The sequence below is a fragment of the Zootoca vivipara genome, chromosome Z2 (assembly GCF_965207765.1).
Source record: "Zootoca vivipara chromosome Z2, rZooViv2.hap1.1, whole genome shotgun sequence".
In the NCBI taxonomy this organism is placed as follows: Eukaryota; Metazoa; Chordata; class Lepidosauria; order Squamata; family Lacertidae; genus Zootoca; species Zootoca vivipara.
The window spans coordinates 4,462,390-4,482,425 of NC_142585.1; the positions used below are offsets into that span (position 1 = coordinate 4,462,390).

A 20,036-nucleotide genomic window follows, 5' to 3' on the forward strand; every position below is an offset into this window, starting at 1 on the left:
AATAGGACTGGAATAGTGTATGTAATGAGTGGATTAGAATGAAGAATGAAGAAATGAATTAGAGAGTGCTATATTTGTTATGAAGAGAAACGTGGAAGGGGGGGAAGGAGGAAGTCAATTGTGTAAAGGAATTATAGGGAAGCAAAATTTGGTTAAGGGGTATTACATTGTTAAAGTAAAAGAATATGGTTCCCTAAATCAATAAAAATATTTTAAAAAAATAAAATAAAACTGGCACAAAGTACATGGGACTGAGATGTGTTTCATTCAGTGCTGCAGACATGGGCTTTTCTGTCGGGCGGAGCTGATTTCCCCATACAGAATGGCATAGAAACAGTCGACTAGGCAGGAACCACAGGAACTCGAGAGGCCGTCTTACTTCAAGTCAGATTGCTGGTTCAAGGGGATGGGGGAGGATATACCTGTTTCACTGCAGGCTCCTTTGCCACACCAAATACGTTCGAAAAACGTATTCAGAGGATGGATGGCGGCTAACAGATTGAGATTGAATCCCGACAAGACAGAAGTACTGTTTGTGGGGGACAGGAGGTGGGCAGGTGCGGGGGACTCCCTGGTTCTGAATGGGGTAACTGTGCCCCTGAAGGACCAGGTGCACAGCCTGGGAGTCATTTTGGACTCACAGCTGTCCATGGAGGCGCAGGTCAATTCTGTATCCAGGGCAGCTGTCTATCAGCTCCATCTGGTACGCAGGCTGAGACCCTACCTGCCCGCGGACTGTCTCTCCAGAGTGGTGAATGCTCTAGTTATCTCTCACTTGGACTACTGCAATGTGCTCTACGTGGGGCTACCTTTCAAGGTGACCCAGAAACTACAACTAATTCAGAATGCGGCAGCTAGACTGGTGTTTGGGAGCGGCCGCCGAGACCACATAACACCGGTCCTGAGAGATCTACACTGGTTCCCAGTACGTTTCCGAGCACAATTCAAAGTGTTGGTGCTGACCTTGAAAGCCCTAAACGGCCTCGGCCCAGTATACCTGAAGGAGCGTCTCCACCCCCATCGTTCTGCCCGGAGACTGTGGTCCAGTGCCAAGGGCCTTCTGGCGGTTCCCTCGTTGCGAGAAGCCAAGTTGCAGGGAACTAGGCAGAGGGTCTTCTCGGTGGTGGCGCCCGCCCTGTGGAACGCCCTCCCAACAGATGTCAAAGAGGAAAACAACTACCAGACTTTTAGAAGACATCTGAAGGCAGCCCTGTTTAGAGAGGCTTTTAATGTTTAATCCATTATTGTATTTAATTTTTCTCTAGGAAGCCGCCCAGAGTGGCTGTGGAAACCCAGCCAGATGGGCGTGGTATAAATAATAATTTATTATTATTATATTATATTATATTATATTATATTATATTATATTATACAGTGGTAGCTCGGTTTATGAACACAATTTGTTCCGGAAGTCTGTTCATCAACTGAAGCGAACTTTCCCATTGAAAGTACAGTGGTACCTCTACTTACGAATTGAATGTGTTCCGAACGCACACTTGTAAGTTGAAAAAAATTGTAAGTCGATTCCCATAGGAATGCACTAGGAGAAAAAATTCGTAAGTCGAAGCAACCCTATCTAAAAATTCGTAAGTAGAATAAATCCTATCTAAACCGCATCCAAGATGGCGGACGGAGCTCCATTCGTAAGTTGGAATATTCGTAAGTAGAGTTATTCATAAGTAGAGGTACTACTGTAATGGAAAGTGGATTAATCCATTCCAGGCGGGTCCGCGTACCTGAAGCGTACTTAACCCAAAGCATGGTGTAATTGGTTCGGGAAGTCTGTTCATAAACTGAAGTGTTCATAAACTGAAGCGAACTTTCCCATTGAAAGTAATGGAAAGTGGATTAATCCGTTCCAGATGGGTCCGCGGAGTACTGAACCGGAAGCGTACTTAACCCGAAGCATGGGTGTAATTGGTTCCGGAAGTTTGTTCATAAACTGAAGCGAACTTTCCCATTGAAAGTAATGGAAAGTGAATTAATCCGTTTCAGACGGGTCCGCGGCGTTCGTAAACCGAAAATTCATAAACCGAGGTGTTCGTAAACCGAGGTTTCACTGTAGTAATGGGAGACTTCGACTCCCCCAATATCTGATAGAACTCAAACTCTGCCAGGAATATAAGGCCCAACAAATTCCTCCGTTGCCTGACTATTTGAGAAGAATATTGAGAAGCTGGAAGGTTGGCAGAGAAGGGGAAGGGTCTGGGAACCAAGCCGGATGAGGAACGGTTGAGGGAGCTAGGCGTGTTTCGCCTGGAGGAGACTCGGAAGAGATATGAAGGCCACCTTCAAATATATTGAGGGCTGTCCTATGGAAGATGGAGCAAGCTTGCTTTCTCCTGTTCCAGAAGGTAGGACTCAAATAAATGTTGGTGTAGCGCTGAATGGAGGTTGTCGTTTGGTTCCTTTAGGTCAGGGGCCAGCAAACCACAGGCCATGGGCCGGATCCAGCCCAATTGCCCTCTGGATCCGGCCCGCGAACGGTTCTGCAATTGCCACTTGGATCGGCGCAATTGCATTTCCCCCCCCCCAAGTGCCTGGTGGGTTTTTTTGCGACCCCCCCCCCGAACTACATATCCCAGCATACTCCAAGGTTTCTTTCCTCCATAACCCAATTATCAGATCTCTTTGAAATTGGACAAAGAGCTCAATAAGAGGATGAGGACAGTAAGAGCTGTTCGGCAGTGGGATTTGCTGCCAAGAAGTGTGGTGGAGTCTCCTTAGGGAGCTGGGTATGTTTAGCCTGGAGAAGAGAAGGTTAAGGGGTGATATGATAGCCATGTTCAAATATATGAAAGGATGTCATATGGAGGAGGGAGAAAGATTGTTTTCTGCTGCTCCAGAGAAGCGGACACGGAGCAATGGATTCCAAGGACAAGAAAGAAGCTTCCACCTCAACATTAGGAAGAACTTCCTGACAGTAAGAGCTGTTTGAGAGTGGAATTTGCTACCAAGGCGTGTGGAGGAGTCTCCTTCTTTGGAGGTCTTTAAGCAGAGGCTTGACAGCCATATGTCAAGAATGCTTTGATGGTGTTTCCTGCTTGGCAGGGGGTTGGACTGGATGGCCCTTGGGGTCTCTTCCAACTCTGGGATTGTAGGATTTCAAAAGATTTTATGGTTACAGGTAGGTAGCCGTGTTGGTCTGGGTCGAAGTAAAATAAAAAAATTCCTTCAGTAGCACCTTAAAGACCAACTAAGTTTTTATTTTGGTATTTGGTATGAAAGCTCATACCAAAATAAAAACTTAGTTGGTCTTTAAGGAATTTTTTAAAAAGGAATTTTTTAAAAAGATTTTATAAATGCCTTTTTATGCAGAAAATAAAATAAAACGTACACGTGCCGAGGGTCTCGAGAGACAGACGCCGCCGATGTTTTGAAATGTTGAAGTGCTATAAAATCAAAATCATTTGAGATAGAGGGGGGGAAATGTAGGAGGGTGAAAGGTTGTTTTCTGCTGCTCGAGAGAAGCAGACATGGAGCCATGGATTCAAACTACAAGAAAGAAGATTCCACCTCAACATTAGGAAGAACTTCCTGACAGTAAGAGCTGTTCGCCAGTGGGATTTGCTGCCAAGGAGTGTGGTGGAGTCTCCTTCTTTGGAGGCCTTTAAGCAGAGGCTTGACAGCCATCTGTCAAGAATGCTTTGATGGTGTTTCCTGTTTGGCAGGGGGTTGGTCTGGATGGCCCTTGTGGTCTCTTCCAACTCTAGGATTCTAGGATTTCAATGGCTTAAAATGACGAGAAAAGAGATTCCGACTCAACCTCAGGAAGACCTTTCTGATAGTACGATCCGATCTGTTAAACAGCGGAAGGTGGCAAATTCTCCTTCCTTGGGTGTTTTAAAGCAGAAGGATGGCGATGATCTAGCTGAGATTCCTGCATTGCAGGGGGTTGGACTGGATGACCCTTGGGGGTACCTTCCAACTCTACACAGCTCCGATTCTAAGACTCTGTATAATAACCGTTATCGTCCACATCGCATCAAGCAATCCGACACACACAGGCAGACAACAGGCCATGGCTTACCTGTAAACCCACAAGCTTCGGCCAAGAGAAAGGTACTCCAAGACATCAGGAAAAACAGGCCTGTTTCGAGCAGCTGGAACTCGCGGAGTTTGGTGAATTTGGTGACGTGACAGAGGGTTAAGGAAAAGACACAGATGAAAATATTCAGCAGGGAAAAATAGAGCAAGAAGCAAGGAATCTCCCAATTTGATTATTCAGGCCCTGAAAGACAGTCATAATTATTATTTACCCATAAAATCATAGAATCCTAGAGTTGGAAGAGACCCCAAGGGCCATCCAGTCCAACCCCCTGCCGAGCAGGAAACACCATCAAAGCATTTCTGACAGATGGCTGTCAAGCCTCTGCTTAAAGACCTCCAAAGAAGGAGACTCCGCCACACTCCTTGGCAGCAAATCCCACTGCCGAACAGCTCTTACTGTCAGGACGTTCTTCCTAATGTTGAGGTGGAATCTTCTTTCTTGAAGTTTGAATCCATTGCTCCGTGTCCGCTTCTCTGGAGCAGCAGAAAACAACCTTTCTCCCTCCTCTATATGGCATCCTTTAATATATTTGAACATGGCTATCATATCATAGAATCACAGAGTTGGAAGAGACCCCAAGGGCCATCCAGTCCAACCCCCTGCCAAGCAGGAAACACCATCAAAGCATTCCTGACAGATGGCTGCCAAGCCTCTGCTTAAAGACCTCCAAAGAAGGAGACTCCGCCACACTCCTTGGCAGCAAATCCCACTGCCGAACAGCTCTTACTGTCAGGACATTTTCCTCATGTTGAGGTGGAATCTTCTTTCTTGTCCTTGGAATCCATTGCTCCGTGTCCGCTTCTCTGGAGCAGCAGAAAACAATCTTTCTCCCTCCTCCATATGACATCCTTTTATATATTTGAACATGGCTATCATATAACCCCTGAACCTTCTCTTCCCCAGGCTAAACATACCCAGTTCCCTAAGCCGTTCCTCATAAGGCATTGTTTCCAGGCCTTTGACCCTCCTCTGGACACGTTCCAGCTTGTCAGTATCATTCTTGAACTGTGGTGCCCAGAACTGGACACAGTACTCCAGGTGAGGTCTGACCAGAGCAGAATACAGTGGTACTATTACTTCCCTTGATCTAGACGCTATACTCCTATTGATGCAGCCCAGAATTGCATTGGCTTTTTGAGCTGCTGCATCACACTGTTGACTCATGTCAAGTTTGTGGTCTACCAGGACTCCTACGGTAGATCCTTTTCGCATATACTGCTCTCAAGCCAGGTGTCTCCCATCCTGTATTTGTGCCTAGAATCACAATCGCTTCTAATTCTGCTCAAACATCAATTCTACCATATTTTTTAGAGTAAGTTCTATATTTCTTCCATTCCTCTTCCACCTTCTCCTCTCCCCGGTTGCGTAGTCCTTTTTACATCTTTCAGCCAAACTGTTAACAAGCGTTTAAAACTACACCTTGGCCGCCTCCCAAAGTTACACCCCTGTGTATTATGCTGAAGAAAAATGGTTCGAATTTGCAGAGACATGAAGCAGTTAGAAGCTTAGCTGCCAAGTACCCCGTTGTCCCCGGGAAACCCCCGTTTTTACTTACCTTTTCCCGGTGGCCCCCCGTATCACTTCGTCTCCCGTTTTCCCTCCGTTATTTTCTTCTACCGGCGGCCATTTTTTTCCTTTCCGATTTGCCCTGCTATGGGCACCAAAAATGGCCGCCGGCGGCTTCAAAAGTCGCACCTACACATGACCGGAAGTGCGTGGACGCGACTTCCAGTGTCGGCGGCGGCCATTTTTTTGTGCCCATAGATGGGCGGGGCGACACCGGAAGTTGCGCCGACGCACTCCCTGACATGCGTACAAGCGACTCTCGAAGCCGGCGGCGGCCATTTTTGGTGCCGATAGAAGGACAAAGCGACACCGGAAGTTACGTCGACGTAACTTCCGGTGTCACACGGCTGCCAGTCGCGGATTCTGCAGTCCAGGACTTGGAAGGCAAGGTTAGAAAGCAAGTCTGACGCCTTAAACTGAAAGGATATCAACGCCGTCACCACTCCGGTAGCCGCTCCCATGGCGAACGATCCGCTGAAGATCCCCAGGAAAATCCCAATGGACTTGAACATCGCTGTCAAATCAAAAGTGTGGCTGTTGTCTCCTGCTGGTTGGTAGGCGACGATCGAGCTGGATGCAAACAGACACAAATGTTTCTTATTAGCGTACCTTCCGGTACATTGCAGGGCAACTGGGTGCGACAGGAAAGCCCTGCTCAACATCAGGGCAACTGAGGCAGCCCCGCAACAGAGAGCAGCATCTTCAATATTGACAAGCGAGGAAAGTCTTTATCCTAAGCACAGGTGCACGGGAATGCTTGCTTGCCTTGCCGATCAAAGGGGTGCAGGTGAGAATGGGGAATTTGGGTGTCTAGTTTGGACAGGAATATGGAACCCTGAGGTCATAAGAAGACAAGAAGCACCTGCTAGACCAGACCAATTGCCCATCTAGTCCATACCTGCCAAGCTGCTGTCAGAGAAATAAGGGACCAGGCCGGAAATAGCAGGCCGGAAGTAGCACTGCAGCCATTTTGGAACTGGGCAGAGCAGCGTCGAAAGCCGCTTCCGAGCATGCTCTGCCCAGTTCCAAAATGGCCGCCGCGCCAGAATAAACCGGGGGGGGGGAGAACAAAAAAATCTGTTTTTTTCAGCTAGGAACAGCTGGAAAAAACGGGGATTTCCCGGGGAAAACGGGAGACTTGACAGCTATGGCATGGAGGCTTCCCAGATGACATCTTTAATGGCTCCTGCGAAATGTCGCTTACTTGAACTTTGAAAAAGATGACAGAGGACTTACGAAGACAGGACGATGGCAACTGCATCATTGAGGACACTTTCGCCAAACAGAAGGGCGTACAGTTCGACATCCACCTGAAGCTCGTGGAAAATGGCAAGTACCGTCACTGTCCAAGAAAAAAGGGAAAGGAACGTTTGAAAATGAAATTCAGACCAACAGGCTCTTGCTAGAATTTTGTATTGTTACCAGCGATACAGCGGGGGGCGCTGTGGGTTAAACCACAGAGCCTAGGGCTTGCCGGTCGGAAGGTCGGCGGTTCGAATCCCTGCGACGGGGTGAGTGTCGCGAATTCCTTCACGGCGCTTTAGCAGAGATGTTAAGAGTTCCAGTTTCTTTTGTGCAGTATATTTATTGTGAGCTATATACAAATATCTACAGGCAGTTCATACACAAGCAGTTCATACACTCTCTAAACCTCTCACTGACCACACCCTTCTACAACACCACCACCATCATTGCAGGAAAGGTTTTCCTTTTAAACCACTGACAGCACATTACTGCTGAGTCATTCTGACCCAGCACTTCTACAGAAAGTATTGCATCAGCCAGTTTCACTTTACTAGTACACTCAGGCCTACAGACTTACTATTTCACACAGCATTCTGTGGATCCCAACAGTGAGCTCCCTTTGCTCTGCCTGCCAACCTAGCAGTTTGAAAGCACACCAGTGCAAGTAGATAAATAGGTACCGCTGCGGCGGGAAGGTAAACGGCGTTTCGGTGCGCTGCGCTGCTTCGCCAGAAGCGGCTTTGTCATGCTGGCCACATGAACTGGAAGCTGTACGCTGGCTTCCTCGGCCAAGAACGTGAGATGAGCACCGCAACCCCAGAGTCGGTCACGACTGGACCTAACGGTCAGGGGTCCCTTGACCATTACCAGCACCTTGAGGCAATCATTCTAAGTTTCATAAGGGTTTCTTAGAATCATAGAATCCTAGAGTTGGAAGAGACCACAAGGGCCATCCAGTCCAACCCCCTGCCAAGCAGGAAACACCATCAAAGCATTCTTGACATATGCCTATCAAGCCTCTGCTTAAAGACCTCCAAAGAAGGAGACTCCACCACACTCATTGGCAGCAAATTCCACAGTCAAACAGCTATCATCACCTGGCTAAGTACTCATAGCTCTTTGTAAGAATTCTCTCAGACACATTGACAGCAACCCTTCAGTGTAGAGATGCCAGGATTGTTTTGACCGTGTTGTAGATGTGGAGGTTTATGTCAGCAGTGTGATGCAGCAGCTCAAAAAGCCAATGCAATTCTGGGCTGCATCAATAGGAGTATAGCATCTAGATCAAGGGAAGTAATAGTACCACTGTATTCTGCTCTGGTCAGACCTCACCTGGAGTACTGTGTCCAGTTCTGGGCACCACAGTTCAAGAAGGATACTGACAAACTGGAACGTGTCCAGAGGAGGGCAACCAAAATGGTAAAAGGCCTGGAAACGATGCCTTATGAGGAACGGCTTAGGGAGCTGGGTATGTTTAGCCTGGAGAAGAGAAGGTTAAGGGGTGATATGATAGCCATGTTCAAATATATCAAAGGATGTTATATAGAGGAGGATGAAAGGTTGTTTTCTGCTGCTCCAGAGAAGCAGACACGGAGCAATGGATTCTACATTCTACATTCACTTACAGGGTTTGATTAAACACGCAAGTGTAATTGTAAAATTAGCAAAGCAAAAAGCAAAAATATAAAAATGAGGTTAAAACGTTAAGAACAAAATAAATAATAATAATATTATTATTATCAAAAATGTATGATTTATTGTTAGAATGGTACATGAAGGATGAATTGACAAAAGATGTGATGATAAAGTGGGCAAAAGATTTTGAGATTTTGAATATGATGCGTGGTTGAAATTGTGGAATCAAACATTGAAACTTACTGCATGTACTGCCCTGAAAGAGAATGTGTTGAAGATGATGTATAGATGGTACTTAACACCAGTAAAATTAGCTAAGATGTATAGGATGTAAAACATGCTGGAAATGTAAAGAGAAGGAGGGCGAGTTTTATCTCATGTTGCGGACATGCGAAAAAGTTAAAAGATTTTGGAAAATGATATACAATGAACTGAAAAAGATGTTTAAATACATATTTCCCAAAAAACCTGAAGCTTTTTTAGTAGGACTTATAGGTCAGGAGATTGTGAAAGAAGATCAAGTACTATTTATGTACGTGAAAACCGCGGCTAGGACTTTGCTAGCCCCAAAATGGAAAAACTCAGGAGTTACCGACGATTGAAGAGTGGCAGACAAAAATGATGGACTATGCGGAATTAGCGAGACTGACTAGCAGGATCCGAAACCAGGATCCAAAAGGACTGGAATAAATTTGTGGACTATATTGAGAAGAACTGTAGAAGTTTAAAGTCACTAGCGGGACTGAAATAAATCCTACGAATTGACTTTAAATTGAAGGAATACAGGAACTGCGAGACAGGAATGGACAGTAAAAAACCGTCTGGGGGGAGGGAGGGAAGTAAAAGCTCGGCAGAGCAAAGAAAATTGAAATAATTTTCAAGAAAGAAGATTCCCTTCAAGAAAGAAGATTCCACCTCAACATTAGGAAGAACTTCCTGACAGTAAGAGCTGTTTGGCAGTGGGATTTGCTGCCAAGGAGTGTGGTGGAGTCTCCTTCTTTGGAGGTATTTAAGCAGAGGCTTGACAGGCATATGTCAAGAATGCTTTGATGGTGTTTCCTGTTTGGCAGGGTGTTGGTCTGGATGGCCCTTGTGGTCTCTTCCAACTATGATTCTATCATTCTAATAGTATAACCACCTAAACATTAGGAAGAACTTCCTGACAGTAAGAGCTCTATGACAGTGGGATTTGCTGCCAAGGAGTGTGGTGGAGTCTCCTTCTTTGGAGGTCTTTTAAACAGAGGCTTGACAGGCATATGTCAAGAATGCTTTGATGGTGTTTCCTGCTCGGCAGGGGGTTGGACTGGATGGCCCTTGGGGTCTCTTCCAACTCTAGGATTCTATGATTCTATAATTGATAAGATGGTTAGAAGAGAAATTCTGTGTTTGTTATGTTTATGTGATGTTTGTTGTTGTTTGTTCTGTTATTGTTTGAATGTGTTTAATTGGGAAATTTAATAAAATGTCTCTTTTTAAAAAAAAACAGAACAAAATAAATTATGTTTGTTGTTGTTTGTTTTGTTATTGTTTGAATGTGTTTAATTGGGAAATTTAATAAAATGTCTGTTTTTTAAAAAAACAAAAAAACAAAAAATATATAATAAGCAGGAGAAATGAATGTGTAAGAAACCAGGAAGGGAAGTTGGGGGGAAGTCGTGGGGAGGGGGTTAATCGATCGTTTATTTGGTGTTTATCTAGTTAGTTGTAATTATGTTTTTTAAAAAAGATCGATCTTTCAATAGAAATCATTAAACAAAACAAAACAAAACAAAAAGTGATCTCCACTCTTGTAGTGAAGGCAGAGGTTTGCCAATTGTGTTATTGAGCTAAATCTGATCCTGTAGTATAATTCTGATTGTATGGCTTAGCCCCCCATATCCCTAATATAGGGGGGGCTACAGTAGCAAGACAGAAAAACCCAAGAACAGCCGGGATGCAAGGAAGATCTTCCGTGGAACATCTGGCCCAACTCTGCAACACACCTGGATCCGTAGCGGAGGCAATGGCGCCGAACAAGAGGCAGTCGGTAAAGTAGAAATCTCCTCCGAGTTGTCCCATCGCCTTCATCAGAGCAACACAGCCATACATGATTGACCTGTTGATTCAACAGGAACGTGGACAGGTAATCACATTTTCTCATTTCTCATTTAATTTGTCTACTGCCTTACAATATCGCTAGGCAGCCTAAAGGCCACACATCCTACTAAATCAATACGGTCCATGACAATTAAGTTTCAACAAAAAAAAGATGGCTATTAAAATAAACTTAAATAAAGTAAGGTAATAGTCAACATTTTGCTTCTGATATTACAGGATAAAAACAACTCTCAACATTGTAATTGCACAGAAAATCCTTCCCAACCATTGCAACTCATTACTAGACTATGATTAATGATTAGAACAGCAAAAGTCACAATAAAAAAAATACCACAGCCCTTTAAAAAAACTACCCTGTTTCTCCAAAAATAAAGACATACCCATAAAATAGAATCCTAGAATCCTAGAGTTGGAAGAGACCACAAGGGCCATCCAGTCCAACCCCCTGCCAAGCAGGAAAGACCATCAAAGCATTCTTGACATATGCCTGTCAAGCCTCTGCTTAAAGACCTCCAAAGAAGGAGAACTCCGCCACACTCCTTGGCAGCAAATTCCACTGTCGAACAGCTCTTACTGTCAGGAAGTTCTTCCTAACGTTGAGGTAGAATCTTCTTTCTTGTAGTTTGAATCCATTGCTCCGTGTCCGCTTCTCTGGAGCAGCAGAAAGCAACCTTTCTCCCTCCTCTATATGACATACTTTCATATATTTGAACATGGCTATCATGGAATCATAGAATCCTAGAGTTGGAAGAGACCCCAAGGGCCATCCAGTCCAACCCCCTGCCAAGCAGGAAACACCATCAAAGCATTCTTGACATATGCCTGTCAAGCCTCTGCTTAAAGACCTCCAAAGAAGGAGACTCCACCCCACTCCTTGGCAGCAAATCCCACTGCCGAACACCTCTTACTGTCCGGAAGTTCTCCCTAATGTTGAGGTGGAATCTGAAGCCATAGCAGGATTTCTAAGCATTTGCGCAATATAAGCCATACCCCGAAAATAAGACATAGTGATAGGCACAGTTCTGGAGGGCGCCAAGGAAGAGGCGAGGCTGGACACGTAATTGAAAAATAAGACATCCCCTGGAAATAAGCCACCGTTGTTGTTGTTTTGAGGAAAAATGAATATAAGACGGTGTCTTATTTTCGGAGAAACAGGGTAGCAGCAAAGTCACATAGCTTGTAACATTGCAAAATGCACTAACTCAGCGTTTTGTTCAGTGCTGGTCCAGGGCACTGAATATTAATGTGATAATCTCAAGTACAGTGCTGCCTCGCGTAACGAATGCCCTGCTTAACGAAATTCCCGCTTAACGAAAGGATTTTTCTAGCAGAGGTTGCCTCGCTAGACGAATTCGTTTTATGAAAAATCCGTCTAACGTATCGCGGTTTCCCGTAGGGATGCGTTGAAATTCAATTAACGCGTTCCTATGGGCAAAAATAAATAAATTCAAAGCACTCCTATGGGATTCGCTAGATTAATTTTTCGTTATAAGAAAAGACCCGTGGAACGAATTAAATTCGTCTAGCGAGGCAACACTGTACGAGAACACTGGTTTTAAACAACATTTAGCACCTTCCGATTCCGAAGCTTAAAAACAAAAAGAATCACAGAGAAAGAAGAAGGCTTTCTACATCTGGTGGATACTAAACAGCTGCTCACCCCCTTCAGGATTCCTGCACTCATCCTGATCCACTCCCCTTCCATTTTCAAGACGTCCAGAGGGACAAACACTCACCCTATCACCAAGCAGGAAATGGCCGTTCCGAGGAAAGCATAAGCCAGGATCGATCCCAGGTTTCGAAAGAAATGCCGCTACGAGGCAAGAGAGAGAGTCTTCTATTAAATTCAATGGCTTCAGAGCCCATGGTCAGATACTGCTCCAGGTGGATTCCTGATTACTTGCTCCAAAATGCGCAATTTCTCCCTCAGCTCAGGCTTACCTTCCAAGTCCCGGACTGCAGGATCCGGGACCGGCAGCCGTGTGACACCGGAAGTTGCGTCGACGTAACTTCCGGTCTTGCTTTGCCCTTCTATGGGCACCCAAAATGGCCGCCGGCGGCTTTGAGTCGCTTCTACGCATGTCAGGAAGTGTGTCAACGCAACTTCCGGTGTCGCTCCGCCCATCTATGGGCACCAAAAATGGCCGCTGCTGACACCGGAAGTCGCGTCTATGCACTTCCGGACATGCGTGGATGCGACTTTTGAAGCCGGCGGCGGCCATTTTTGGTGCCCATAGAAGGGCAAATCGGAAAGGAAAAAAACGGCCGCCGACAGGAGAAAATAACGGAGAAAAATGGGAGACGAAGTGATACGGGGGACCCCCAGGAAAAGGTAAGGGAAAACGGGGGTTTCCCGGGGAAAACGGGGTACTTGGCAGCTATGGGCTTGGGAAGTGATTTCGGGTGCCCAGACATGCAGACACGGACGGCTACTGTCTGAAGCGACTTCCGGTGCCGCACCACCGCTGATCCATTATTTTCCCTTCTTTTCCGGAATCCAGAAGTTGACGCCTATGCATCTGTCAAGGCAGTAGAATTTATTTCAACATCTTAAAGCATCGGTTTCAACGAGGAAGGACATACCCTTTTCAGGCTGTATCCTGCATAAAATATAATTGGAGGGAGCAAAATGTTGAAGAATACTTCTGGATCGAATGTCACCTGTAGAGGTTTTAAAAGAAGAAGAAGAAGAAGAAGGAATAAAAATCGAGGTAAGGAAAGTTTTACATAAGGCTGTATATAAAGCTTAATTAAGTGCACTTTAAATCAAGATTAAGAACATTACCAAACACAACCGCTTCAGGGAGTCAAATGTTTTGCTTTTACAACCTGGGAACAAGGTCTAATTTCACAAGAAAAAGCTCCCATTCATCGAAACAGGAACACCCTTCTTCGCCATACCTGGAAGTGGAAATTTTTAGGTAATGCAGAAATGTGATTTCATAGAATCATAGAATCCTAGAGTTGGAAGAGACCACAAGGGCCATCCAGTCCAACCCCCTGCCAAGCAGGAAACACCATCAAAGCATTCTTGACATATGCCTGTCAAGCCTCTGCTTAAAGACCTCCAAAGAAGGAGACTCTGCCACACTCCTTGGCAGCAAATCCCACTGCCGAACAGCTCTTACTGTCAGGAAGTTCTTCCTCATGTTGAGGTGGAATCTTCTTTCTTGTAGTTTGAATCCATTGCTCCATGTCCGCTTCTCTGGAGCAACAGAAAACAATCTTTCTCCCTCCTCTATATGACATCCTTTTATATATTTGAACATGGCTATCATATCATAGAATCTATGATTCTATGAAAAATAAGACAGCAAGATAACGAAACGTATGCAAGAGAATGGGGAAAATTTGTGAAATATATGGATAGGGTGTTAGCGCTGTAAACAGAACCAGCAAAATGATCGTAATCTCATAACTATGGCTTAAACTTCTTTATTGGCAATTCAGATAGAAATAACAAATACAATGTCTTACAAGACCATTGGACAAGTATACGAAGCATATCAGTTGGAATGACATAAGCATGATAAGGAAATTCTGTACAATTATGAAGAAATTGACAACCGTGGATCTATGACCTTAAACATAAAGAATGACAATCTGCGCCAATTTAAAGACAGTCTTTAAAAAGGCAATTGAAGGTAGAGGGGAAGTCATATTTCAATATTTGTATTAATATTAGTTCAACGTTTACTGTAGTCTCTTTTGCTTTTTTGTTTTACCTTTTTCTTCTTTATTCTTTTTATTACCTTTTCTTTTGGAGCTCCTGCTCGTATGAAAAAAGTGGAAGTAAATTTGAGGTAAGTGAAATGACGTAGAATCATAGAGTTGGAAGAGACCCCAAGGGCCATCCAGTCCAACCCCCTGCCAAGCAGGAAATACCATCAAAGCATTCCTGACATATGGCTGTCAAGCCTCTGCTTCAAGACCTCCAAAGAAGGAGACTCCACCATACTCCTTGGCAGCAAATTCCACTGCCGAAAAGCTGTTACTGTCAGGAAGTTCTTCCTCATGTTGAGGTGGAATCTTCTTTCTTGTAGTTTGAATATTTGGTAGTAAATTTGTAAATATTTGGTAGTAAATTTGTAAACTAAATAAAGATTATTGCTCCAGGATGTCATGATATCTCTCACAATCATGGAATCATGATATCACAAATCATAAAATCATGATATCTTGTTTTCACGCTGATTTCCTGAAAGCAGCGTGAGAACAAGATATCATGATTTTGTGATTTGTGATATCGTGATTCCATATATCCATGAAATCATGCTGATTTCATGAAATCTTAGTACATAATCATGGAATCATGAGATCCCAGAGTTGGAACTGGCAAACCCTTTCTAGAGCGGAGGGTCAAAGAAGAGAAGGGATAAAACAGGAAGCCGGCTTACCTTTCTGAGCATCTCGTTGTCCTGGACATTATTAGGCTCGTGCGAACTGATTTCCCCTTTCAGGGTATATTCGTAGAACTTCCCGCTGAGGTTGACCAACAGAGTCGCCGGACTGGTTTGCACTGGGCAGCTTAAGGTCACGTTGTTGATATCGCTGGGGATGTGGATGCCGTAGCGAAGGACGGCACCGGCCAGGACACCTGCGGAGAGGAAATTCGGGGCTCTTTCAGGTTGCCTTCTATGCATGGTTTTGCTCTGCTGTTGTGCGGTTGCGCTTGGTTTGAGATGAAGGGAACGCTGAAGAACTTCCTTACAGTAAGAGCTGTTCGGCAGTGGGATTTGCTGCCAAGGAGTGTGGTGGAGTCTCCTTCTTTGGAGGTCTTTAAGCATCAAGAGGCTTGACAGGCATATGTCAAGAATGTTTTGATGGTGTTTCCTGCTTGGCAGGGGGTTGGACTGGATGGCCCTTGGAGTCTCTTCCAACTCTAGGATTCTATGATGATTCTATGATGATTCTATGATGATTCTATGAGATCAAACCGTTTCGAGATCAAACCCGCCCGATATTTTGGATGGCCACCGCCATCCGCCCTAGAATCGGAGCAAAAACCCCAAACAAAACTCTTGCCATGATAAATCCCTTGTGGCCTTTGGTCTGATCCAGCAGGCTCTTCTTATGTTTCTGGGCTGTAATCCTGCGCATGAATACTAGGGAAGCGGCACTTTGTGATCCCAGCGGGACTCCCCCCCCCAATGTCAGCTCTTAACAGGAGCAGATTATAAAAAACGTTGTGACTATGAATCCGTCTATAAGATGCGGTCAGAGTGAGGCAACCAAATCGCCATCTCACAGCTATAGTGGGGTCCTCAGGAGTCCCAAACTCATAGAATCATAGAATCATAGAGTTGGAAGAGACCCCAAGGGCCATCCAGTCCAACCCCCTGCCAAGCAGGAAACACCATCAAAGCATTCTTGACATATGCCTCTGCTTAAAGACCTCCAAAGAAGGAGACTCCACCACACGCCTTGGTAGCAAATTCCACTGCCGAACAGCTCTTACTGTCAGGAAGTTCTTCCTAATGTTTAGGTGGAATCTTCTTTCTTGAAGTTTGAATCCATTGCTCCGTGTCTGCTTCTCTGGAGCAGCAGAAAACAATCTTTCTCCCTCCTCCATATGACATCCTTTCATATATTTGAACATGGCTATCATATCACCCCTTAACCTTCTCTTCTCCAGGCTAAACATACCCAGCTCCCTAAGCCGTTCCTCATAAGGCATCGTTTCCAGGCCTTTGACCATTTTGGTTGCCCTCTTCTGGACACGTTCCAGCTTGTCAGTATCCTTCTTGAACTGTGGTGCCCAGAACTGGACACAGTACTCCAGGTGAGGTCTGACCAGAGCAGAATACAGTGGTACTATTACTTCCCTAGATCTAGACGCTATACTCCTATTGATGCAGCCCAGGATTGCATTGGCTTTTTGAGCTGCTGCATCACACTGTTGACTCAAGTCAGTAAGACTTGATTTAAATCTTTTTTTAAAAAAAACAGAAAGACTCATTCTTGCTGGTAAAATCTTAATATTTACAACCAGATGAAGGTTTCATTTTTAGAATATTAAATTTTCAGAGTCATTTTGACAGTTCTGTAGAAATTACTGATTTGGAAATGCATAGACAGATAATTATGAAATTATGCTGGGGTGTAAAAAGTTAACTGTTTATATTTGGACAACTTTTCTGCTGTACTTGATTGGAAGGAGAAAAATAATCATTTCCTTAATAACTATTTAAACAATTTATTTAACAAAAACAATAACATTATAGCATATGTATCCATGTTTGTTAACTGATGTAGTTAAACATTTTTTTAAAAAAACAAAACCCTTAGACTGAGTTTTAGCACACATGAAAAACTTAAAACGAACCCTTATTTCCTAATGAATAGCCTTTGGACTAGAATGTAACTTAAATAAAAGATTTTTCCTCCCAAAATTTTAAAAATCCAATTTAAATCAAAAGAATCCTATTTAAATTAAAAAAACCCTATTTTTTCATTTTTTAAAAAAATCATTGATTTTTATCCAGCCTGTTTACACGTGAGGGTGAGAGATTTGGACCTTCCGAAGGCTATCTAGTCAGTTTGCGGCCAAACAGGCATTTGAACTGAGAGTTCCCCAAATCTAGTATTTGATCCGGACTGCTAACAAGTTTTCTGTTTCAAACATAGGAATCCCTTAACTTTGGCAGGGCCGGTAATGCTTGTACACATATAACTTCCAGAGCTGATGGTTACTTCCCTTGATCTAGACGCTATACTCCTATTGATGCAGCCCAGAATTGCATTGGCTTTTTGAGCTGCTGCATCACACTGTTGACTCATGTCAAGTCTGTGGTCTACCAGGACTCCTAGGTCCTTTTCACATGTACTGCTCTCAAGCCAGGTGTCTCCCATCCTGAATTTGTGCCTTTCCCTTTTTTTGCCCAAGTGTAGTACTTTACATTTCTCCTTGTTAAAATTCATCTTGTTTGCTTTGGCCCAGTTGTCTAATCTGTTAAGGTCATTTTGAAGTGTGATCCTGTCCTCTGGGGTATTAGCCACCCCTCCCAATTTGGTGGTATCTGCAAACTTGCTCAGGATGCCCTCAAGCATGGATTTGTTTATTAACCTTGCTGCCCAAAGGCCAGCCCAAACTTGCTGCCCAAACTGCCCACAGGGGGGCAGGTCCAGAGCGAGAGCGTGGCAGGTGGATGGATTCTGCACTGTGAGCAGAACGGCAGCTACGTACAAAGACAGGCGTGCGTTTTTGTGTCTGCGAAAGGGTGTGCAAGGCAGAAAAAGGTGCAAGGCGCATGCACACGAAAGCTCATACCAAAATAAAAACTTCGTTGGTCTTTAAGGTGCTACAGAAAGAATTTTTTTCATTTTGTTTCGACTCAGACCAACACCTGTAATCTTACCTGTTGTTTATGCTCACGGAGCACATCTGCACATGGAAAAACAAATGGTCTCATGATACCCAGAGGGCTAAGAAACACAACCTTTCACAACTCACTCCACCATACTCCTTGGCAGCAAATCCCACTGCCGAACAGCTCTTACTGTCAGGAAGTTGAGGTGGATCACGTCATCGTTTGTTTGCCTACCCTCCCCCCTAGTTTTGATCCCCATGCGGATCCAGGATTGCCCCCCCCTTTCCGTTTGGTGGGGGGGCTCTAAGCGATGGCTTCTCCTAGACACCCAGCTCCTAAGAGTTAGACACCGACCGTAGATCATGGCCAAGCCGGTCTCGTGGAGGAATCGCGCCCGGCGGTGCTTAAAGAGCCAAATGGTGAGGATGGTGAGGGTGAGGAGGAGGATGAAGATCAGCAGGTTAGCGCTGTCCTGCCGGTGGCTGGCTTCAGCCGCCGCCTCCGACACGATCTCTTCCTCCAGCGCTCCGGAGGCCGGCCGAGCCAGGATCAGGCCCAGCAGCAGCAGCAGCCGGCCAGGGTCGTCTCCCAGCCTGCGCGGCAGCTGGGCCAGGGCGGCCATGGCTCCTCCTCCTCCTCCTCCGCTTCCCGATCCGCTTCTTCCCTGCCGGGAGCAGGAAGCAACGCTGCAAGCAGGCCGGCAGGGGCGCGAGAGGAGCAACCGATCCCAGCGTGGAAGAATCCGAGAATCACAGAGTTGGGAGGGACCCCCAAAGGCCATCCAGTCCAACCCCCCTGCAAAGCAGGAAACGCCATCCAAGCATTCTTGACATATGGCTGTCAAGCCTCTGCTTCAAGACCTCCAAAGAAGGAGACTCCACCACATTCCTTGGTAGCAAATTCCACTGCCGAACAGCTCTTACTGTCAGGAAGTTCTTCCTAATGTTGAGGTGGAAGCTTCTTTCTTGTAGCTTGAATCTATTGCTCCGTGTCCGCTTCTCTGGAGCAGCAGAAAACAATCTTTCTCCCTCCTCCATATGACATCCTTTCATATATATCGAATCCTAGAGTTGGAAGAGACCCCAAGGGCCATCCAGTCCAACCCCCTGCCAAGCAGGAAACACCATCAAAGCATTCTTGACATATGGCTGTCAAGCCTCTGCTTAAAGACCTCCAAAGAAGGAGAACTCCACCACACTTAACTTCAACCCTAAAAGAAGCTCAACTTTAAAAAAAGTTTGGGCACCCAAATCTATGGCCTTTGAATTGTGAGCGTGGGGAGGGGGGGTATTGATTTTGGGGTAAAATCCTCAAGAAAGCCGAACAACTTCAAAAGGTCAACAAGTTTGGATGGCCCTTTGGTCACCCCCAACGGCCCTTCGCTTCATCAAATCCGGCCCTCCTTGAAAAAAGCTTGCACACCACTGCCTAAAATAATGTTTAAAAACGGGGGTTGTCTTATACATGCGGTCATCTCCCCCCCCCCATTTTCATAAATGTGTGCCCCCCAAAATAGGGGTCGTGTGTACATGGAAGAATATGGTAAACACACACTTAAAACCATTTCATTTTCAACAGTTCCACAACAATACTGTAGTTGAAAGTGTGTGCTTCCCCTTTGTAAGGGGAATATAGGGAATGTGTTGGCATCTAAAAGGAGGAGAATCTTAAGTTGTTTATGACTTAAGAGGTCTTCCGACTGAGCCCTTCTGGGTCCCTTCATTCAAAGCTGCGATTGTTACTCGGCTAAGATCCAGCTTCACTTTTGGCTTTGTGGATTCTTTCCGCTGCCTGTGTCACAACTGGATATATAAGGAGGAGAGAGGCTAAAGAATCATAGAATCATAGAGTTGGAAGAGACCACAAGGGCCATCCAGTCCAACCCCCCCTGCCAAGCAGGAAAAACCATCCAAGCATTCCTGACTCTGCTTAAAGACCTTCTAAGAAGGAGACTCACTCCCCCACACTCCTTGGCAGCAAGTCCCACTGCCGAACAGCTCGTACTGTCAGGAAGTTCTTCCTAATGTTGAGGTGGAAGCTTCTTTCTTGTCCTTGGAATCCATTGCTCCGTGTCCGCTTCTCTGGAGCAGCAGAAAACAAGCCTTCACCCTCCTCTATATGACATCCTTTGA

At 45.1% G+C, this 20,036-nt stretch overlaps 1 protein-coding gene across 1 annotated transcript in view; it reads right to left on the reverse strand.

Annotated features, from left to right (window-relative positions):
* The window catches only part of SLC9A6 (solute carrier family 9 member A6), a 41,624-nt gene extending 23,051 nt beyond the window's left edge, over positions 1-18,573 (reverse strand). The window contains exons 1-8 of the mRNA XM_060270617.2: positions 18,259-18,573; positions 14,992-15,191; positions 13,178-13,255; positions 12,331-12,407; positions 10,480-10,592; positions 6,854-6,959; positions 6,046-6,187; positions 4,031-4,136 (exon numbers count right to left, since the gene is read on the reverse strand). Of these exons, the coding sequence (XP_060126600.1) occupies positions 4,031-4,136; positions 6,046-6,187; positions 6,854-6,959; positions 10,480-10,592; positions 12,331-12,407; positions 13,178-13,255; positions 14,992-15,191; positions 18,259-18,526 (1,090 nt within the window). The 5' untranslated portion in view covers positions 18,527-18,573. The remainder of the gene's footprint in view (positions 1-4,030; positions 4,137-6,045; positions 6,188-6,853; positions 6,960-10,479; positions 10,593-12,330; positions 12,408-13,177; positions 13,256-14,991; positions 15,192-18,258) is intronic.
* Positions 18,574-20,036: the final 1,463 nt, after the last annotated feature.